Source organism: Phascolarctos cinereus, unplaced genomic scaffold (genome assembly GCF_003287225.1).
Source record: "Phascolarctos cinereus isolate Bilbo 61053 unplaced genomic scaffold, phaCin_HiC Scaffold_1;HRSCAF=81, whole genome shotgun sequence".
Classification (NCBI taxonomy): domain Eukaryota; kingdom Metazoa; phylum Chordata; class Mammalia; order Diprotodontia; family Phascolarctidae; genus Phascolarctos; species Phascolarctos cinereus.
In genome coordinates, this window is record NW_027555514.1 from 191,144,698 (window position 1) to 191,168,947 (window position 24,250).

The window sequence follows — 24,250 nt, forward strand, 5'->3', positions numbered from 1 at the left end:
CAAAAGGAATGGGGACCCAGAGAGTATCTGGAACCATGATGGTGGTAGAGTTGAAAAGCAATATGAAGAGATGTCTGGGATTCTTAGTCTTCAATCAAGGGAGGCTTTAGGATAAGTTTTATGCTCCATAGACCTCCTATCAGAGGAGCAGAAGCAACTCAGGCTACTCATGAGGTATAAGTACAAAAGCTGAAGGAATCTCAATGATGAATTTCCTGGTGATGAGTTTGTTGTGTTGAGAGGCATGATGAAGATGGTGGAGTTGAAATCAAGCAGAGCAGCTGGACAGTTCTCAATGGTTCTATGGCCTTCTCTCCAGAACAAGGGTAAAACCTAGGAATTTTGGCTTCTGGGGCAGATTCAAAGCAGAGGATCCTTTATTGAGTTCTGGTACAAATAGTCCAGTGCTTACACAGAGTCTGATACATAGGAGGCACTTGATAAATATTTATTGACTGGTCAAGGTTGATGACCTCCAGAAGGAGGCAGGGGACCTTGCATATGGGGGGGGGAAATGGTGTTATGGGGGCATGATGGAGGTCCCCAGAACAGGGATAGTAGTGCAGAAGTACATAGCATCAAGGAAGCACTTCTTCCTTTTATTTCACTCAACCCCTAATCTTAGCACTATGGGAGAAAATTTTAGCTATGACTCTGGACCCAGTCAAGATGTTTCCTACATACTTTTCCTCAGAGTACCTCTGTACTCTGGGAAGCAGGGAAGAGGGAAGCAGCAACCTCTCTTCTGAGTGGTGAGAGAAAATTTTATGGAAAAGCTAGGATTTCAGAAACTTTATGAATAATGAAGGTAGTTTTGTAGACTTTAGGGGGAGAAGGTAGAAGTGGGATAACTAAATTTACATCTTTCAAAACTAATGCTAAAATGTATCCTGTGAGTCAATTGAATGGAATTTTGTAGCATGGACATGTGGTTTTCTCTTGGATGCAGGTGTGGCAGTGTGGGGGAAAGATTGAAATCTTACCCTGCTCCCAGATTGCTCACCTAGAGCGAGCCACCAAGCCCTATGCCTCAAATCTGAAGTTATTCATGAAATTAATGCTCTTCGTGTGCTGAAGTCTGGATGGATGACTACAAATACATGGTCTACTTCTCTTGGAATATGCCTCTGGAGGTAATATGTCAAGGGCCTCAAGCTAGGCAAGGAAAAGCAGAAGGGAAGGGGGAATAAAAAGATGAAGGGGAAGATGCAAACCCAGCCACAGGGTTACCAGTTAAGTTCCTTCCACCATTACTGCTTCCCCCCCCACCCCCAACTATTGACCAATCAATGATTCTGTGTTCTGAGTATGGTACAAGGAGCCATGACAAACCATTTGGCAAGGGAGGTTGTAATCCAGTCACATATTTTTGACAGTGATAAAGTCAGGTCGAAAAATATGGCACAGAGGCAGCATTTGTGTCTGAAGCTGTTACTAACATAAGTTACCCTACACTTGGGTACAAATATCACATGTGGCAACCTGCTAGCTAAGGTTTCTTCGTAGAGAAAAGTAATATGCAGAGTACTAGGGAAAGCAGATCCCTAGACACAAGATGAGACAGTTGATAAATGTGGAACCTGGAAGTGAGTGTGATTAAAAATAAAGAAGTTGGATGGGAACCATAGGATAGGATAACATGTATTTGGTGGTGGTTGGGGTATGAGGGAGAATATTCATAATATAGTGCCTGGAAGGAGCTAGGCTTTGCTAGTCATTCCAAGGCATTAAATAGGAAAGGGATCCTTGGCTAGCCTGAGCAATTACTAATTTACTGTGATTTGAATGTGAGAATTCATCTCTTCATTTACCTTAGCAGGCAATAGGATAATATCTCTTGTTTTCACCATATAATAATAGCTAGCATTTAAATAGCATTTATTGTGTGCTGGGGACTATACAAGTGCTTTACAAATATTAGGTAATTTTATCCTCAAAACAACCCTGGGAGGTAAGTGCTGTTATTATCCGCATTTAGCAGTTGAGGAAACTAAGGCATATAGAGGTTAAATGACTTGCCTAGGGTCATACAACTAGTAAGTGTCTAAGATGGGATTTGAAATCAGATCTTCATGACTTCAGGCCCAGTGTTGTATCCACTGGACTACCCACCTCCCCCACCTGCCCCCTCTACAGAGACATTCTATTTTACCCCCTTGTGATGTCACAAACAAGCTGAATTGACTTGGTAATGTTGCTGGATAAATACCTTAGGATTTTTAAAGTGTTTGGACAACGTAGGTTTTAATCTTACTTAATCTTCCCATTTTCTTTCTCTGTGACCTGCTGGGAAGCAGTCTTTGCTATCAGTTCAGGATTGTTGTTTGTCCTTCCTTCTCAAAGAGGACTATGACATCAGGGAAGTGATGACATGACATGCAAGTGAATTGGATTTAAGTAAGGGAGGGTTGTGCTAAGTCACCAGCCTTACTTTCTCCTCTGGAGCCAACTGGGTCCAGTGGTGAGATATAGATCAGGACGACTGGAGATGGCCCTGGATGCAGCGAGAGACCTTGGCCTTTTTAAACTAAGGTCTTTAACGGGGCTCAATTTAACTGAGGCAATGCCCAGGAATTGTTTAAGTTTAAAGAAGAGTTAAGGCTGTGTAGAATGACCTCCATGCCTGACACATGTCCACTATGCTAAGCTGGTGTGTATAGATTCTAGGGTTAAAGACTAGCCTATTAATCTGCCTCTCCCAGGAAAAGTAAAAATATAAAGATTAGCTAGAAAGCATGAGACACATATCCAGTTACCTTCTCAAGTGACCTAACCCGGCACTAAATAAGGAAATTACAGATTCTGAGGTGTGTGAATATGAAAGAAAACTTTGCTTTTTTCCAGAACCATGGAATCAACTATGGAGATGTGTCTTCTAGAAAAAAGCTTTGAAAGAAACTTAAATGCAAAAATTTTGACTGGTACCTCAAAAATGTTTATCCATCTCTGAATCCTATTCCTGACATTGCTGCCTATGGAGTGGTATGTACCATCCACATTGCTGCCATGATAAGAAAGCAGGTTCTGTGGTCTCATAGTGTTGCATGTCCAAGAAATACCCATGACTTACTTCTGATATACCTGAAATTCTTTCTGGCCAGGATTCTGTTTTGCATGGGAGGTCATTTCCCAGGCCCCTTTTCCATAATGCTCCCCTAAGTTTCATCTCCTTATCTCATATACCAAGTATCCTTCCCCTCACATGATCCCTAGATGCTTTTAAAAATTTCCCTTCCTTTCTCACCCTCTCTACCCACATCCAACTCAGCTCACCAGGCTATTCAAGAAAACTTAAACCCTCACATCTTCCCAGAACCAATTTTTGACTTATAATTAAATAATTGCCACCCAGGACACCAAATTTCTTTATTTTTAGCTGGCACTCATATTATGTTTACCAGTGTGAGAAGATAAACCTTGGGCAGAAATCATCTCTCTTCCTTTCTCAGTCTCCTTTAACAAGAAGTGCTGTGTGTTTGCTTTAATAGCTGAGAAATTCTTTGAATGAAAACCTCTGCATTGACCAAGGTCCTCCCCAAGATGCCAATCCAGTCATGTTTTACTGCCATGGATCTGAAACACAGGTATCTTCATTGGGTAGATATGTGATTATAAGACAAAGCCTGTTCTACCTCCACTTCTTATGACCTTTATTCTCATTCCCACAGAGGAAGAGCTGGGAGAATGGAGAACTAAGAGGAGATATTCAGGGTGAAGCTAATACCTTTACAAAGCCCATTCTCAGCTCCACTCAGGAACCAGCCATAGCTGGAGGGTTCCCTTTCACATTCACAGTAGAGCAAGAGGGAAAAGAGGTGTAGGTAGGAGAGTGACTCAAAGGCTAGAGTAAAGAAGCTGACAAGTATGATCAAGACAAGCTGTAAGAGCTACCTGTTGAACCATGGACAGTGTTGGTATGCTATGGGTCATGGAATCACGAAGAGTTAGATATGACTGAATAACTAAACAAGAAACTACTATGCTAGTAATTATATACATTATAAAGCACAAGAATAAAAATTAATATGGGGAAGAGGTAAATATGAAATCATATTTGGGTGAACAGGGAGCCACTATCATTCCATTGAGTGAAAATATTTGGCAATAAATCAGACAATGTGGGGAGAGTACATGTGAGGTGCTGAGAGAACTTGTCTAGCACAGGTGCCTTGAATTCATTAAGGACAGATAGGTTCTATCTTTCCATCTTGTTACTTACCTTGAGTTTCATTTCCTTGTTGGTAAGCAAAATTGAAGCTGAGTCATTTTGTTTTTCAAAAAAAACAATCATATTTACATAGCACTTTAAGATTTACAAAACATAACTTCTAGCTCTAAATCTGTAGTCCTATGAATAAAAATAAGTTACATATCATTTCTCTATTCAGCAGATGAAGGGACTGAGTGTTTTCCAAGTGACTTGTCCTTGGCAAGGCATCCAATAAATGTCTGAGGGAGCATTTCAACCTGTCTTCTTATGTCAATGATCTTTCCATTATACCATACCACCTATATTCTTTCCAGCATGTACTGCTATCATTAGTTCTAGCCCAAGCAATGCATCCTAGCCCTTGCTATATTTTCTAGTCCCAAAAATACATCTGAACACTCAATGGATCTATGTACAGACTTACAACCCAACTGTGCCTTACCATCCAGTGAGATATTTGTCTTTGCCCTCCCACAAATCCACCATAGGCTACCTGCCAACATACTAGAACCTTTCTTCTAGATCTTCTAACTATCAGTTCAATATTCAGGCTAGTCCTCTGTTATCCCTATCTCTTGAAGGGGATAATAGCTCCTCATTTCCTGGTTGATAACTTTTATACCACTTTGGAGTATGTCATCTTTGGAAATATATTGCAATCAATTTGCAGCCTATATGTTGTAACATATTGGCCTTTTGGGTCACTCTCAATATGAATTCTTCAAAGATAGTGCTTTTCTATGATTTTCTGCCATATAGTTGCTAAAAAGAAGAGTCAGGAACAGCTTGGAATTACTGAAAGCCCCATGCAACCTCCCAAGTATAATCTTGTCTACTCGCAAGGTCTGCATTAATGTGTGAGCTCTATAGTCAGTTGTTGTTTGTCCTGTGTTTTTGAAGAGGACCAATGACATCATGGGGTGATGTCTTGATTTGTGTGTGAATTGGATTTAAGTGAGAAAGAATTGCACAAAGTCATCAGCTGAGTCATTAAAGTTCAGTGGCAAGACAAAAGTCGGGACAACTGGCGATGGCCCAGGATACAGTGGATGACCGTGGTGCCTTCAATGTCTGACCAAACTCGAACACTCCACAGACCCTGCCTTAGCCACCTTCATGGCCAGTGGAGCAAGTTGTTCTCATCTGCCCATTCTGCTGGGGAAAGTCTTCACAAGCTTGGGGTAGATGCCCTCCCCCCACCCCTTGACTCATTGATGGGTTTGAGGTCTGTTGGTTACTCTCAATGTGATTTAGCCTGTCTGCTGAGATGATTTTACCAGAATGCAGCCAGTATACCTGCTACTGCTTCTTGGAGCCACAGGTCAGAGTTGAGTGACAGGTGGACACCAAAGGTAGATGAGCAGCCCTGAAATGGCTTGGCAACCCCTCACTCCAGAGGTGCTAGTTGTCTCTGAACACCCCATACCTTACAGTCAGTATATTTACTTGCATAGCTTAACCAGGTCAATGGCCATTTTCCACCCATTTTCCATGCATAGATTGTCTAGATTATTGTCTTTTTTCAGGATAGCAGCACGACAGTAAATAGGGCATTAGACTTGGAATCAGGGAGACCTATGTTTATCAGACACTGTGCTATGTGGTCAAATTGTTTAAGCCGAACCTCAATTTCCTCATCTGTGAAATGAGGGAGTTGGACTCAATATCGTCTTAAGTCATTCTAGCTCTAAATCAATAGTTCTATTCAGGGTATATATTGTATCCTTCATATCCCTAGTGCTTGGCACAGTATCTATTAGGTGCTTAATAAATGCTTGTTATTGCTTGACATCTCCTTAATAGAATGTAATCCCCTTAAGTCAAGGACTATCTCACTTTTACATTTCTGCACCTAGTATAGTGCCTGACATATATACTCTTTTAAAAAAATATGTTTTGTTGATATCTTTTATTTTTTACATCACAAAAGTTTCTCTCAGGAGCCCTCCCCAACTCACAGAGAACCGCCCCATGTAACAAGTAGCGTTTTAAAAAATTAAATAAAAAGAGAAAAAGAAGAGGAAAAAAATCTGCATAACTGAACAATATATTGAAAAAGTCTGAAAGTGTATGAAAAGCACAACACTTGTGGACCTCCTACATCTGCAAAGGGGTAAATTGGGACTACCTTCTAGCTCTTCTATTGAGTCATTCTTGTTTTTTACAATTTACAACATTCACTTTTGATTTTTTCTGTAGTTCTTTCCATTTACACTGTTAGTGATGCATATTGTTTTCTTTGCTCTGCTTAACTGCCCACTGCATTATTTCATGTAGATTTTTCCATGTTTGCCTCAATGCATGACATTCATCATTTCTTACATATTCTACTACATTCACATAACACAATTTTTTAACCATTTCCTAAGTGATAGGCAACTACTTTATTTCTAACTCTATCATTAAAAAATACAGCTATAAATATTTTAGTGTATTTGGGGACTTAATTCTCATTAGTGATCTCTTTGGAGAATAACCAACTAGTGTAATCTCTAGAGCAAAGGGTTTGGACATTTTTGTCACTTTATTTGCATAATTCCAAGTTACTTTCCAAAACTGCTGTGTTTCACCAAAAATGCATCTTCCCACAATTCCTCCAACATTGACTATATATTCTTAACGGGTGTTTATTGATTAATTCATGCAATCATAGTTACATCATCTAGGAGGACCTGGAGAACTTAACCATACTGCACAAATCTTTCTACCCACACTGCACAAAATGATTAACTATGTTGTGCCTCACTTGATATTGGTCCTTAGATAATCATTGAACAAAATCATCTCTATAGTTGCACCTATCAAGCAATCTTTTGTGATCTCATGCTATTCATGTTAGTCATTTGTTGTAGAAGACTCTTCAAGGCTCTGTTTTGCTCCACAAAGTGAAATTCTTATTTATAATCAACAAATAATAGGTTATTAATCTAGGGTCAGGTATTCTCTGTACTTTTCAATCAGTTGTGTAACCAAAAATGAGATCTGCTGTAGAAAATGTATTCTGAAGACCTATCCCTTTCTCATATTTTCATCAGATGCCCTAGATGTAGTGATAGCTCATTCTCCTAAAACTTTGTGGAAATGATATGCCCTTTCAACTGTCTTGTTTTGATAATAATTTCTCCAATTGTGTGCTATTTTCTCTTCTAGGTATCTTAAAAGTTAATTTCTTAGTGATGTCAGAAGTGTATCTTCTCCAGAATACAACTATTTTGTGTGCACTTGGTCTGTTCTTCTCTTTCTTATGTATGGGATTGGGAGGATAGTGGTGCCCTCAATAGTAAGAGTGAAGTTTGGAAGGAGGAAACAAAAAGGGAGAAAGATAATGAGAACAGTTTTGGACATATTGAGTTTAAGATGTCTATGGGACATCCATTTCCATTGCTGCTTAATTTATATTATAAATTGCTGTTCTTCATCATAGGGTTTCTCTGCTTATCAGGAGTGGGGGGAAGGGTCAAGTGTTTGCTAACTGGCATGAATTCTGAGATTTTTGCCATCTTCTTCCTATAAGAACTGCTTAATCAGTTAAACTATTTGTGGTAAAAATGGTGATGATGTCAATACCTTTCCTCTCTCTATTTCCCATTCTACAGCACCAAAATATTTTTGAATAGTAAGTAGATTGAATAGGAGTTATTTTAATTACACTTAATATCTTCTTATTATTGTCTTTCTACTTTGGTAGTGATTTTGATCATTGATTGAACAAATTGATCTCTTGACTGCACACAGCCAGTTAATTCTGAAATGACTCCCACATTAATAACCAGTCTTTAAGTCCCAAAAATCTAAGTGTTATTTTAAATATTTAAAAAAGCACTAAGACTTTTGAGACATCCTATATAGTTAATTAAGATGTAGATTTAGGAAGATGGCTGATTGAGTAGTTGTGTTTAAGTCCAGCTCTCAATCATTACATAAAAACAGAAAAAAAAACCTTTTCCAAATAAAGCAAAAGAACAACAAAAAAAAGCAAAAGGAAAGAATCACTAGAAAAAAAAACCCTGAAGAAAAATCAGGCATAAATCTAATCAAATCAGCATCCTGCCCCCTGAAAAAAAATATGAATACTACAATTTAAAAGAATCGGAGAAGAAATCTGGGGATACAACTGTATCCCCAGAAATAAAATAGGGACAACAGCAAGCAGCCCAGGAATATGGCAGCTAGACTGCCAACCTCAGAATGAAGAAGACCTGGACTCAAGCACTATGTCTAACACAAACTGGCTCTGTGATTCTGAAGGAACTTTTTTACCTCCCCATGCTTGGGCAACTCATTAAGATTGTAAATTTCATTGCAAATGTCAACTTGCATTAGTAAAAGGCATTTCCTCAGCAGGAGATCCTTATACCTATTAAATCAACAGTCTGGTCCAAAAACAAAGTAAAATAAAACTGAAAGTACTTGAGAAGTTTAATAAAGAAAGATATAATTGAAATCAAAGCTGTTAAAGAATATTTTAAGAAGTAAATTGATGGCTTAGAACAGAAAGTGGAGAATTTTAATAAAGCAGTAGATGCCCTGAAAAAGATAATGGTAGAAACAATACAGAAATGCAGCAATGCCAAAAGGAAGTATTAGAGCAAAATTAAAGAACAGTAAAATTTGAAGAACACTTACAACTTCTATTTTTGAAAAGCTATAAGCCTTAAAACCAGAATTTATTGAGGCAATCTAAAAATTGTTATCTCTCAGAAAAACATGTTTGGTGTATTAAAAACAAAAAAAAATCAATTACAGATAGAAAAACTCAATTTTTTTAGCATGACATCCCATGTTTTCTATTCCCATTTATTGTCTGACTCTCTTCTTGAAAAATGCATTAATGATATATTGTCCTGAGATTTCTGAGAAATGTACAATCTTTGCATATCTTTTGCTTAATTCTGATTCTTAATGTAACGAGGATAGGCCAATGAGGGCTCAAACCTTAGAGTATGCTCTATCTGTTGCCAATTCCTATGGAGGCTGAGTGAGACTGCTTCTGAAAATGCATGAGTAAGGGTACCTTTCCTTTCTTAATTCAGAGCATGTACAGGTAATTACTGTTTCCTGACTTACTGTATAATGGGGAAAAAAACTTTTAATTTGCTGCTGAGCTGGATTTGAGAGTGCATATAAAAGTCTAGAATAAACAAAATTTCTCTCTTACTTGGTGGCGATATAGGCAAAAACTGATGTAAGCAACTGGGTAGGAAGAGGGGTCACCATGTAGCCATGAATATATGACACTACTGTTTCTTCCATCTCTATTGAAAATCCATCATTAAATGGAACCAAGTCACTACCTTGTAAGCTTTGAAAGATCAGAAGCACTATCAGAGGCAAAGTAACAGAAGTTAGTTACAGAATCTGTTGGCAGCTATCAAACTTGGTGAGGTTCTTTCCCTGAGGAGTGCCTCATTTCACAAAGCCCAGCAGTGAATTGATCCAGCAGCTAAAACATGTTCCTGAAAATAAGGGAGAGATATTTCTATCAATTTTACCACATCTGGAAGTGAACTCTGTGGGGACTTTGAGAAGGGAAAAAAGAATTCCCCAGGCCAGGGGAATCCCAAGTGTCTCCCAAGTTGGAAGAGTGGAATATTTTATTACAATCACTTTAAATTTGGGTCCTGTATGTAGGGGATAGAATGTGCTGCAAGAAAGGGACCAACCCATCCATCAGCAAGGCTAGCCCCAGAAGTGATCTTGTATTTTGCAACCACCACTTTGTCTGAGCCCACATTTCCAAGGAACTAAGTGAGTGTGAAAAAGGGAGAATGCTCCCGGTTTGGAAGGTCTTTGTACTTTAATTCTTGCTATGTCTTTTTGTTAAACATCCCTTCATAAAAGCTAATTGATATTGGGGAGATGTTAACTGGTTGTTTGATATTGGAGGGAAACATACCTGATGGGGACCTGTGAGTGACGGTATTAGGAAAAAAAACTTCGAGATTATCCTAGAAAGGAGGAATGGTCTGTCCTTTGGATCTGCCTTGCTAGTTCAAGTGGGGGTTGACAGCTTGAACCCAGAGCTCGTGTTACATTTATTTTCTGACATAAACTTTCCACCACTCTCCCCTTTGCCCATCTCTGTACTGAAGACAGTATCAATGAGTATGATGACTTATTTTAGAGTGTCTTGTCAAGTTATTTGTAGAATTGTTCTACTCTATCATGCTTTGGGTGGGTGTAAACTGTATCTCCCTAGCAGTCTGTTTTGAATTTGTTCCATCATGAGTTCTGCAAGAGGAGATGACCAAGAGCTCCATTAAATTCCTTATTTCTTCTGGTTTTATTGATATGGTTCAGCTGCTTTAGTAGAGTGGTAGCTTATTGGTCATTGGACAAAGAGCTGACATACAGAATGCCAATTGATAAGTTAGTGTTTATAAAGGATCTAAAAAATGTGCCCTTTCTTGTCACTCTGATCCTCTCATTATGAACGGGAAATAAGCCCCACAGGACAGAGGGCTGTTTTGTATTTTTTCTTTGTTTCACAGGTTGTCAGAGTCAAAGAATTTGTCACCTAGTAACAAGCCTATCAGTAACATGCCTCTCCATGGTGCTACTGCAGTGGTTCTCAGACTACAGGACCATCTTGCTGGGACTATACCTAAAATTGTGGTGGAATCTTCTGGAGCTTGTGCTCTATTGTCATAGCCTTCAAGAATTCTATGCCACAACAAGGAATTTGAATAGGACTTTTGTGGCCTGTCTCAGCATAGCTAAATTCCCTTGTTGATTATCTTGCGCATTTAGAAATTCATGACTCATACTGGTATTTAGCAATTTTGACACAATGGAGGGAGAAAAATAGTATTGGAGCTCTGAGAGAGAAACAGTCTGTGGGCTTTGTCTGGGATGGAGTTGTGTCATTAAGAACTCTATCTCTGACAGGTTCTTCGGCTCCTATTTAGATTTCGTTTTACTCTCTGACTGGACAGCTGTATCTGGGGAAGTTGTATGATAAATGGCGTGCATATTTTCTATGCCTGTTGGACCTTGGAGAAGGGGAGAGGCCAAAATTACTGTCATGCTCTGAAACAGCTGAAAATGGGATGCATGTATTTTGGGATTTTAAACAGGTGAGTATCAACTATTGAGATGTTTTTCTGATTCATTTTTGTGAATGTCAGGTTTAGGAGTTTAGACTTAGTGTGATAAGACTAAACTCCCTTTTTGCCAAGGCATTGGCAGTTTCTGACCACCAGAGAGACATTTTGAAAGTGGAATTCCAGGAAGATTTAGTGGTGATGATATGAAATATGCATTGGAAAGCTCAGACAACCAGAAGGCAATAATTTAGCCACAAAGTGGCAACTGTAGCTCACATATACAAAAACCCTTTCAGGTTTACAAAGTACTTTCTTCACAATAATCCTATGAGAGTGGTAGAGAAAATGTTATTGTCTCCATTTTGTAGATTTGGAATCTGGTTCAGAAAGGTCATGTAACTTATCCAAGATCACACTGCTCACAAGGGGCAGAACTAAAATTTGAACTCAGGTCTTCTGATTCCAAAATTGTTATCTTAAAACTACACTCTACACTGTCTGTCAAGGAAAATAATTTGTCAGCAAGTAGATTAGCTAGACTTGAAGTCAGGAAGACTTGGCTAAACTTGCCCTAATGCATAGACTGGCTATATAGCCATGAACAGGTCACCTAACTCTTCTGAATCTCAGTTTACTTATCTGTAAAATGGGGATAAGGAGACAAAACAAAGGATAATGTCTACCTCACAAGGTTATTGTAAGGCTTAAGTGGCATAATATGTGTAAATCACTTCACAAATATTAAAGGATTTGGGGAAAAATAGGAAGAAAGAAATGTTGAGGAAAAGTATTTTGAAGGCAGAATCCTATCGAGCTAGATTGCTAGCCAGAGATCCAAAATTCAAAGAGAGGAGATAGGATCAGTTGGTCAGATATAAAGGGAAGAAAGGGATTTCATTTGGATCAGCAGATTGAAGAAGCACTCAAAGGCAAGTGACCCTGACAGTACGTCCCACCTCTCCCCAGTCATAGTCATGTTTTAATGGGCATGGGGGTAGAGTTGGGGATGGAAAGAGATCCTTGGCCTTAATCCTATCTATAATCCTCAAAGAGGCATGTTTGAACCCGACTCTGATGCAATCTATCTGCCTTCATTTCCCTCTGCATTCTTAGAGAAAAAAGATGTGCTTTCAAAAATTTAAAGTTGGCTCCCCGGTATTCTGAGTCTCACCTTATCCTGACTTCTGAGGGATCTGCTTCTCAGACTCATTCTCTCCTCCTATAACTTTAATCACTTCCTTTCTTCTGACTCTTTCTCCTCAGTCTTTACGTATGTTCATCTCTATCAGCCACCCTTTCCAACAACCAAGTGAGTCTGTCCTTCCTTTCATTGACAAACTTCTCAAATGAATAACTTAGCCTACTTCCTCTATCTCCTAATAAGCAGCAATTTGTTCACCTCCCTTCTTTCACCTAGCACCCTACTGAAGTTTCTCTGGAAGATCATCAGTGATCTCCTTTTAACCAAATTGAAATGGGCCTCTGCATAAGGAAAAGCAGAAAGATCAACTATTGGGTAGGAAAAATGGGGTGTAGTGCAGGAAGAAGACTGGGCGGTCAGGGTATTTCAGTCTTAATGCCTATGCTCTTTTTCTATCCAGGGGGAATCTATCATCAACAGAAACACCAAGAGGTGCATGGAGATCAAGAAGGGACCTTCAGAATCCTATACCATAGTCTTCCAGGAGTGTACTGGGCAATCATGGAACATTCAACATATTGTCAGGAAGCAGGGGATCCCAAACGCCTTTGGTTAACGTTAAGATGGGACCCCTGAAGCAAGAGTGAGAGACTTGTCCAATTAATGCTAAATTGTCTGTAGGACTGAACTGATAAAGTGGTGATTTTTTTTGGCCTATACTTCATTTTCTTTCACCAGGAAAGCATATACAAAATCCAAAGCTTATCTGTCATTTAAAGTTTATTTACATTTATGTTTAACTAGTTCAGATGCCAGCTAGATAAAGAAGTGATTGATCATCAATGTTTCAGTTTGCATCTTTCGTTATTTATGAACAGAGAGCATTTAAACAGTGAAGGACAGTGGCAGGAAGGCAATGTAAAGAGAAAAAGACAGTGGTTCTGATCCTCTGTTTATTTAAAATTTTCAAAACTCCAACCTGAGTGGGGGCTCCTGAGCAAAATGAGAAAGAATATTTTTTGATATTGATTTCTTTCCTATTTTACACAAATATCCCAAAACAAGGTACAAATTGCAATTAGTCCCCTCCCTCCACCTTAGGCAAAAAGTGAGCCAATGACCAATGCTGCCTGGTGAGGGGCTGAATGTTGTGAGCCACATTGCATTCTCCATTATCCTAATGCTTAGGACCCATGTGTTTCTAATTTAGAACTCTTGGTTTTGTCCTTACTTTCTCTGTTAGCCAGGTATGAACATACCAAACTGACACTTTTGGATAACTTTCACCATTTGGGTTGCTCCAGATTTTTCTTTCTTTTCCCTTTTCTTTTCCCCTCAGCTTGAACACCCATGATATAAACGTGTCTTTATGAAGTATTATGCCCTCAGGGACTTCTGTTCCTTGAGCCATCTACCATATACCAAGCCTGACTGTTCTATTACCCCTGCCCCAATTTCTCACAACATGGCTTTGGGATGTAGCACCATGTTTGTGAATCTGAAGACTAGAACAACCACTGGCATTTCTCCAAGTTCTTCACACTGGGATTTTCCACCATGACCAAGTAGCCATGGAAAGGACAGCTCTCTGTACTTGAGTGGCTTTGTAGTCCAGAACATATATATATGCATATCTGAAGTGTGCCCAGACAAGTAGCTTTCTCAGGCCCCACCTCCACCTAGAGTTACTTCTTATGGTCCCTGATGTTAAAACAGAATCTAACCTGGAATATGTCAGCATTCAGTTCAGTTCTGCACACAGGTATTAAATATATACTAGGTAAAAAGCACAGGGTTTGGCTTTTGATGCAAACATAAAAAATGAAAATAATTTTTACCTCCAATAATCTTACATTCCACCTGGCTTTAAATATATAGATAAGGAAATACAAAGTAATTTGTGGGAAAGAGTACTAGCAATTCGGGAGATCCCTAAAAAAATAAAATAGCCTCTACTCTCGATAAATATATTTTAACAGGGAACACTAGTGCATTATGTAAGGAGATACAGAATAAAAACAAAATAAATGCAAGGTAGCTGGAAATGAAGGAAGGGAACTAACAGTTGGGAGGCTTACAAAGGTATTCACATAGAAGGTGATACTTGGGCAGAGCTGATGAGGGGAGTGCTTTCCAGGCAAAAGGGCCAGCCAGTGAAAATGCAGGGAGACAGAAGATTAATGAAGTGTCACATATGAAGAATAGCAAGAAAACCAGTTTGGTTACACCATAAAGTGTGGGAAAAGAAGTAATGTATTCAGGCTAAAAAGAGGTTGGAGCCAGATTGTAAAGGCTAGGAAAGAATTTATGTTTGATTCTTATGGTAATAGGGAGCCTCTGGAGTTTTGAGTAGGGCAGTGATGGTCAGACCTGTGTTTAAGGAAAATCATTTTGGCAACTCCCTGGAGAAACAGATTAGAGTGGGAAGAGACTTGAGACTAGGAGGATTATTAAGTCATTACAATAGACGAATCAAGAAGTGATAAGGCACTGAATTAAGGTGGTATACACGTGACTTTAGAGGTAGAGAGGAACATTGTGGAGGTAGGAGGGGCAAGATTTGGCTAATGGTTGTATATGTGGGATGACAGATAATGAGGAGCCATGGATGGATTGCAATCTGTACTGATAAAAGGGCATTTCTTTCTACTATCATATCAAGATGATAGAGTTGTCCCAGTACTGCTTGGAGTCTGTTCAAAGATCTTCCAAATAAAAAGTTTCAGTGGGTTTTGGATCCATTTGTTAAAAATATAAAATTGCTCAAAGATCTTCCAAATGAAGAGTTTCAGTGGGTTTTGAATCCATTTGTTAAAAACATAAAATTACAATGCCTTCTGAAAAATTTGCAAAGAAAATCGACTGACCTATTTAGCCAAATTTTAAAAAAAACCTTTGCATAATTGGTGGTTAGGATTTAAAAGTTAATATATGATTTAATAATTGAAGCCAATAATACTTCTTCCCTTTGGTATATATCTACCTTTATTAAGCCTCCTCTAGCTACAACTGTCATCAAAATCAAGTATTCGAATAAATTGGAGTTAGAACCAGACCTTCAAATGGTTCCATCACAAAGTGTTAAATCAAGATTTTCAAGAATAATGAAGGCTATTTATATGTTTCAACATAATTTTTTTTAAAAAATAGGGAGTGCAAAAAGGTTTTTCCTATTACTCAAATACAATTCAAAGGAGCATCACTGAAGAAATATAAGATTGGAAAAGGTAGGGTGATAGTATTTGTATATAATTTGTATTTATTTACTTGTATCCATGTTGTTTCCCCCAGGAGAATGTAGCTTCATTGAGAGCAAGGCATGTATTTTATTTTGTCTTTGTATTCTCAGCACTCAGAACTTTGTTTACAATAGGTACCTAATGAAGTTTTGCTGGATTGAACTGTAAGTGGGGGGAATGAAGGATAACAGACACACAAAATTGTTCCATTGGAACCCCACCCAAGAAACATACATTCCCAGAAGATCCCTAACACATTGGATGGATCATTACCTAATAATCTAATAACAGCTAGCATATATGTAATGCCTTAAGGTTTGCAAAGCACTTTAAAAATATCAATTTATCCTCACAACAGCTTTCAGAGGTGGGTCATTCCAGAAACAAAAGCTAAATTTTTTAATGATTTGCTCTCATTAGCAAATACCTTAATACACAATATACAGTTAGAGTCAAGTTCATCGTTAAAGATACTGAATGTAAATCTTATTTCAAATAATAATTATGACAATTTTCTATCTTTTTGGCTGACTTTTCATATATAATTAAATTGTTATTAGTTTTTATAGTACCTTGTAATGTGGCTGACAAAGAGCTTGTGCTGGGGAAATAGAAGAAATGTAAGCTCTGCCATTTTCTGGCTGGCTTCGTGTTCACATTATTAAAGTTATCTGTAACACATGGTTTCTTAACAGGAATCTTTTTAAGCCACTTGTCTGTTTTGTGAAGGTTACTTCTTTTAAAATGAGACAATAAGTCTACAAAGCTAGTTAATTGAACACACATAAGTTACAATACTTTATGATGCCCTGAAAATGATCAAATGAGTAAGAACATCATGTCAATCCCACCATACTGTAGAACTCCCATTCTTTCTTTAGGATTCCTTATGTCTGAACATGACACAGGAACATCTGCTATAAAGATAGGGTAAAGGTGCCAGTATCCATTTATATATTAAAAATAAGTAAAGCTTAACTTATTTCTTTTGAAGGTGGTGGTGGAAAGGGACTATTCTGTTCATCACAGGATAAGCCAATAGAAAATGTCTATTGCCCAAATTCAATATGGATCCAGATGGACACTTCATAGAGAGTTTGTCCAACATTATGTATATCTGAAGCAGAGAATACAGATTGACAACAAACTGGGCTCACAGTTGAAGAGGAACCAAGCTGGATTACATTTGGAAAATTGCAAGATTGTGTGTGACAATGCAGTGTCTGGGGCATCAGCCCCTCAGAAAATTAACTCAGATTCAAGGTATTTTGTGGGTACACACCCATTCAAAACCATAGCTTACAAAGCCTATGTGTTTACTTTTTTTTTCCTATTCAGCCAGAGTACACAATTAATTCAAAATAAAGACACTTAATGAAATAGAATAAGAAAAGTAAGAATGCACAATTCTTCCATTAACCTTGGGTGCATTCTGTTAGAAATTCATATACTATCCACCAAGAGAATGGGTATATATATATATATATATATACATATATATATATATATATATATAACAATGATAACAATACAACAATAATAATAATTAGCATTTATATGGTGCTTACTGTGTGCCAGGCACTGTGCTAAGAACTTTATAAACATTGTCTTATTTGATCCTCCCAATAGCTTTGGGTAATAGGTGCTATTATCGTACCTATTTTATAGTTGAGGACACTGAGGCAAACAGAATGACCTGCTCCTTTTAGGTGTGGTATAACCACAGAGTACGTCATTACTCTGAGGGTCTCCACGATACCCCTTACATCAAGGAGAGATCATACTCTCTGGTATAGACAACTAACCACCTAACTTAAGAATTAGCCATTCCCAAGATCTCTGTCTTAGCACGCATACGTATTTGACCCAGAACAAAAGATAAGATCTCAAGGTGACTTCCTAGTCCTAGAGAGTATCCTGATCATTCCTCCTGATGACTGCCAGGCATTACTGTCATTGCTGAATTGCTCCACTGGTCTCATAGTATGGGTATTTCTCCCTGCTACCAGCTTCTGGGCTCATTTCTTTAGGGACAGCCAACCCCCAGCTTTAAATTCAGTGAGCTGATATACCAGGGCTAGGGCAGGCTTATCATTCTTTTATTCAGGTCAGTGGTTCTGTGCTCTTTTTATTTATGTTTGCTTTCACCTGTTATACTTCAATTCGTCTTCCCTTAATTCCTTAACAAGGTTTTAAATCCTTAACTTCATGTGGATTTGAATTAAGGTAATTAAGATCTCCCAGGCACCAGACTTAGAAAGTCAAGGTGACATTCAAATTTGGGCTGGTTTGTGGGTCAAATTTAGGGATGCTGGTGGCAGCTGGAGAGTATAAAAAGCCTCTTAGAAATGGCTTCAAGGTTCAACAACAGAAACCATTTCCTGTTCCCAAAGGGTACAGGCCTACACGGTAGTAAACACATAGACATTAGTCAACACACGTCTGCCATAGTAAACCACATTTTTAGTAATTACTCATTAGTCAATAAAATAATTGAACCACAAAACATTTATTAAGTGCCTTCTATGGGCCAGGCACTGTGCTAGTCACCAGAGATACAAAGATAAGATACAAAGATACAAAGGTAATCTACACACTCTAACTAGAAAGTAAAAATACTCAAAAGATCTGTAGTTCCATTGTGATGGGCAATTCCTTGTTCGAGAACTCTCTCCACCAACACAGATTTCAGATCAATCTATCACTTTTTAGATAAGCTCTAGCTTAAGGCACATACAAATTAAAGGAAGCTATTACTCAATCTAGATCTTTTTGTGTTTCTGCCTAACACTCAATCCACAATGCCATGATGCCTTTGCATTTACCAGACAGTGGCTAGAAAAGAGTGATCTAGTGAATAAAGGTGAAGTGGTGATTAGAAGACCTGAATTCTACATGCTGATACTCACCTGCATGGTATGCATTAAGTATTCCACCCTGGGCAGAGAGGATTTACTGAATGATCCTTTCAAATTCCTTCTATTCTGAAAAATCTAAGTGGTATACTTCTACCTACAACAATTTTAAATACAAAAATAAAATAAAGGAGGAAATGGAAGAGAATCTTTGTTACCCAGAGAAAATCCTTTTGAAAATTTTACTTAGAGGTGTCACCTGAATACAGTTTCTCCTGACTGTACAGGAATAGAACTTTACAAGTAGACTGGATTACCTTCTGAGAAGATGAGAAAGGGAAGTTATGGAAGAAATGAATAAATAAGGCAGGTATAGAAATTGTTGGCTAAACAACATTGGTAGGACCCAGACATGAATGTCTACACTGTCATCCTTACCCTCCTCTTCCACCAACAGACACAAACACTTTGCATCCAAATAGCGTTTATTTCAAGAAGTTTCAAACAGTGATACCTGCAAGGTGTATTCTACTCCTGGGAGAAGGTGGAAACAGCTTGTCACCATATTCTCTCCCCTGTCCCTTGAAAAAGCCCACTTCTTCCTAAACTGGATCTCCCAAGTTTCATGTATAAGCTATTTGAATTTATGACATTTGTCTCCTATCACTTGCATGTTCAAAAATTGTCCCTGTTTATAGTTATGATGAACACCCCCTTCTGAACACTGTTAGGCCTTGACATGGTCCCTCCAACAGCAAGGACCAGTATCACCAACTTAGGCTTTCTTGGGTCAAGTCACTTGCTAGCTTCACTACAGAGAGTTGTCCCAGTCTCTGACAACATGTTGAATGTTCCACGCTTGCCCTGAACACTCCTGGAGGATGAGAGTATAGGATCTTATGTCATCTTGCTGGATTTCCAGGCACCTTTTGGTGTCCCTGTTGATGATAGCTGCCCCCTGAATGGGAAAAGAGCAGGGAGTGATTTCTATGAAATGTCCTACAATAACTAAGGATGATGTAGATTTGTAAATTAGCTCAACCTGCCTAGAGGAGATTAGTCCATCCTCCTCAGGCAGGTGAGTAGCCTTCAGCTCCTGGAAGATCCCCATATTGGTGCTGGATAGTGCAGACACCCTATCTATCCACGTCAGCCTTACTGGAGTTCAGAACCCCTGAGTTCAAATGATCTACTAGCTTCAGCCTGCTCTGAAGGAAGGCTGGGGGTGGGGGGAGAAGGAATAAGCATTTATATAATGCCTACTATGGGCTCGGTACTATATTAAGCTCTTTTTGTAAATATGATGTCATTTGATCCTCAGAACAATCCTGGAAGGCAGATGCTATTATTATCCTCATTTTACAGTTGAGGAAACTGAGACTAATAGAGGTTAAGTGACTTGCCTAGGTCACACAAGTGTCTGAAGCCAGATTTGAACTCAGCTGTTCCTGACCCCAGGTCCAGCACTCTATACCCAGCAGTTGCCACTAAGGCCCTGCACCATCGTGTCCAGTATGTTTTCTGGGGTATCTAGGTAGTGCAGTGAATGTAACACCAGGACTGGAGTCAAGAGTTCAAATCCAGCCTCAGATACTTGTGTGATCCTGGGCAAGTCACTTAATCTCTCTTTGCCTCAGCTTCTCAACTGTGAAATGGGGACAATAATAGCACCTACCTCCCAGGGTTATTGTGAGGACCAAATGACATAATATTTATAAAAAAAAGCTTAGCACACTGTCTGACATTCAAGTCAAGAATCTAAAATACCCATTAACTTGCCTGTTTAAAATTCCAAAGCGTATGCATTCCTTTATATGTCGCATCAGGGCTAATTCTGGCTCAGGCCTTTGGCCAGGATCCACAAGGCACTGATATTTGGAGAACCAATTATCATATAACAGTCCCAGGTACAGCTCTCCAGTCAGAAAGTAGAACACAACCTAGAAAGGAACAAAGTAGCCCGTGAGGCATACAGAGTCATTGATGGGAGACACCTGACTCAGGGGAAGCCCACAGATTGCTCTCTGCGCATGGGGAAATCGCTGTTTGCTTGTCTTATTTCTGGGAACCCCTTGTTCACTCCTACTCCACTAAATCCCAGCTGATACTCTTTGAGAAGAGAATCTCTATGAAAGGGGCTCCATATCGCTTTCTTCACTGACTGAGGTTCAGCAGCAACATGGCAGGAAGGGCACATAGTCAGTCAATAAGTCAATAAGCATTTTTAATCACTTATTATTTGCCAGGCACAATGTCTAAGCAATGGGGATACAAAGACAAAAGGTAGTTGTCTCCCTCAAGGATCTCACAATCTAATGGAGGAGACGTGATTCAAACAACTATAAACAAACAATAATAATCAGTAGCATTTACACAGTGCCTGCAATGTGCCAGATACTGTCCTAAATGCTTTACAATTACCTCATTTGATTCTCACAACAACTCTGGAAGGTAAGTTCTATCTTATTATTCCTCTTTTACAACTGGGGAAATCTAGGCAAACAGGGTTAAGTGACTTGCCTGGGGTCACACAGTTAGTAAGTCTCTGAGGCTAGATTATGAACTCTGATCTTCTTGACTCCAGGTCCAGTACTCTATCCACTGTACTGTGGGAACTATCCTAAAACAGAAAACTTAGGTACCCGGAATGTGAATTCCACCTATATGATTTCAAACATAGTCTCAGGATTGAAAAGGATACTGCCTACTTGCCTCTGAGATTCATCTCTCCATGCATTTTCTAGTTCCTGTCCCATTGTCCAGGCATCCTTGTATTCATGCTCCTTTTCTCACTCTTTCTTCTTTGACCATAACAAGGGAGTACTTATTAATGAGTTGATGTCAAATTGCAAAGAAGTCTCTGCTGGACTGTTCTTAGAATTTCTGCCTGACCCTGGGATATTTATCATGCTTATTGATGACTTGAATAAAGTTGTACTTAACACGCTTATCAAATGTGTGGATGAAACAAGTTAAGAGGGAGAAATACCACTTTGAAGGATAGTCAGGATCCAAATATCTCAACAGGCTAGAAAATTGGGTTAAATCTAAAAAGATGGAATTTAACAGGATTTGCACTTGCACTTGGCTTTGAAATGGGAGAAATGGGAGAAATTTGACTAGACAGTTCATTTGAAAAAGACCTGAAGAGTTTAGTGGACAACATGCTCAATATGAACCAAAAATCTCACACTGAACTTGGGGTCCAAAAAAGGCAATGGAATTTTCGATTGAATTAAGTGAAGTGTCCAAAATTAGGGAAGTAAATCATTCCCCTGTATTTTTCCCTGGTCAGGCCACTTCTGATAAGGCATGTTTATTTCTGAATGACCCATTTTAGGAGGGACATTGATCATCTGAAGAGTGTCTAGAGGATGGTGGAGGGCCTTGAGATCCTGCTACATGAGTATCAGATAAATACTGAGAATGTTCAGCCTGAAAAAGAGAAGTCTTGGTAGCATTCTTTAAGATTTTGCCCTAAGCTCTCTTTTCTCTAAACTGTCTTTTTTGACAGTCTCATCTGTTCCAATGATCTTTATTTGTCATCTCTATATAGATAATGTGGAAGCTGGTACCTCTATTCTCAATCTTATCTGGATTTCCAATTGCCTGGTGGATATTTTTCCACAAGTATTATACCAGAACTTCAGTCAATCAATAAACATCTGAGCCTAAAATATGCTAAGCACTGTGCTGAGCATTAGGGATACAAAAAGAGGCAAAAGACAGCCCTTGTCCTTAAGGAGCTTACAATCCAATGGGGGAGACAATAAGCAAGCAAATATGTACAAACAAACTATATCTAGGATAAATAGGAAATAATTAAAAGAGAGAAGGCACTTAAGTAAAACCAAACTCATCTTCCCCACTTAAAACTGTCCTCCCTAACCTTCTCTATTTCTTATAATGACATCCAAGATTATCCTCTTCTAACCCATAGACACCCAAGTCCTGTCATTTCTACCTCTGAAATATCTCTCTCAAATCTTGCCCCTCTTTGCTTTTTCTCCTTTAATTAATTTATTTACTTTTAACATACATTTTTTTTAGAATCTTGAATTCCAAATTCTCTCCTTCCCTCCCTCCATGCCCCTGCACCTTGAGAAGGCTAGCAATGTAATATCAATTATACAGGTAAACTGATGTAAAATATATTTCCATATTAGCCATGTTGCAAGAAAAAAACCAAGAAAAACAAAAAAAAGAGGGAAAAGGTATGCTTCAATTTGCATTCAGTTCATCAGTTCTCTCTCTGGAGGTAGATAGCATTTTTTAAAAATTAACTTATTTTGATTTATCAACAATCACTTCCACATGCTTTTGAGTTTAAAATTTTTCTCTCCCTTCCTCCCCACCACCCTCCCCATGATGGCCTACAATGCAGGTTAGATTTCTATGCCTAACTGATCATGCTATTCCCTTCTTGAGCCAAATGTGATGAGAGTAAGGTTCAAACAATGCTCATCTCCCTCCCTTCTTTCCCTCTGCTGTAATAGGTTTTTGTGTCTTTTCCTGTAATGTAATTTACCCTTGTCTGCCTCCTCCTTTCTCAGTACATTTTCTTAGATCAGATTAATCCACTTACTTGGATCAATTTAACTCATTTGATTAGGTTTTTTTTATCATTACATCAAAGTCAACTTATATCCACCCCCTTTATGTACACTCCTTTAACATGGTGTAATAACAATACAGTTCTCAAGAGTTACAAGTGTCAGTAGATAGCATTTTTCATCTTGGATGTCTTGCAGATTGTCTTGATAAGAGTACTTGCCCCTCTTTTCCATTAGCTCTGCATCTGCCTACTTCAGGTCCTTGTTTCTTATCTAGATAAGACTCTTAGCTGTGATAAACCAGTAGTTTATACTCTCTCCACTCCATCCTCCATACCACTCCTTGGATATAATGTATTTGTAACATACTGCTATGATCATATCACTCCTCTATTCAAAGAAAAATCTCCTTGACCTTAAGTGGCAACAGAGGGATTTGTATTTATTTTTTTATTTTATCCTAAAGGTAACACGGAACCTGTGGGTTTTATTGTTTATGTGTCAAACTTATGCTTTAGTAAAATTGCTGGCAACTGTGTGGCAGATGGATTGAAGAAGAGACAGACTTGAGGCAGGGAGAAAAATTAGGAGGTGATGGTAATAATCCAGGCAAGAGGAGCTAAGGGATTGAATTAGAGTGATGACTATTAGAGAGAAAGTGATGGGTGAGAAATGTTGTAGAGAAGTAGAATTGAAAACACTTCTTCAAGACCACCATTATTTCTTGTTTTATAGGATTGCACATGTTATAACCTATATTAGATTGCTCACCATCTCAGGGAGAGAGGAAGGAAGGAAGGGAGGGAGGGATAGAATTCGAAACTCAAAACAAAAAAATGTTTAAAAATTTTTTAAATGTTTAATTAAGGGAAAAATAAAATATTTTTAAAAGGGAAAAAAGACTACCACTATTTCTATAAAGGTACAGCAACAATCAAATGTCTTATGGCTACACGCCATCCTTGTGACTTCACTCTTCCTGGTGACCACTCTCCTGTATGTTTTCTCTCCCCTACTAGATGTAAGGTAGTTAAGGGCAGGGACCATTTTGTTTTTTAATTTGTACCTCTAGCACTTATCACAATGCTTGGCACATATTAAATCCTTGAAATGCTTTTTCATTTATTTATTCTTAATTGATTGGATATGTTGAGTAAAGTAGAGTAAGGAACCAAAGATGCTTTGAAGTTGTAAACCTGGGTCCTA

The 24,250-nt window shown here is 38.5% G+C and overlaps 1 protein-coding gene and 1 pseudogene across 1 annotated transcript in view; one reads left to right on the forward strand and one right to left on the reverse strand.

The window, feature by feature from the left end:
* LOC110218672 (putative polypeptide N-acetylgalactosaminyltransferase 8) overlaps positions 1-13,013 on the forward strand; it is a 29,667-nt gene extending 16,654 nt beyond the window's left edge. Inside the window, 6 exon segments of the mRNA XM_078150089.1 lie at positions 950-1,056; positions 1,058-1,133; positions 2,845-2,982; positions 3,489-3,584; positions 11,119-11,286; positions 12,858-13,013. Of these exon segments, the coding sequence (XP_078006215.1) occupies positions 950-1,056; positions 1,058-1,133; positions 2,845-2,982; positions 3,489-3,584; positions 11,119-11,286; positions 12,858-13,013 (741 nt within the window).
* A 5,938-nt stretch (positions 13,014-18,951) lies between these two features.
* Positions 18,952-24,250, reverse strand: part of LOC110218671 (putative polypeptide N-acetylgalactosaminyltransferase 8) — a 30,359-nt pseudogene continuing 25,060 nt past the window's right edge.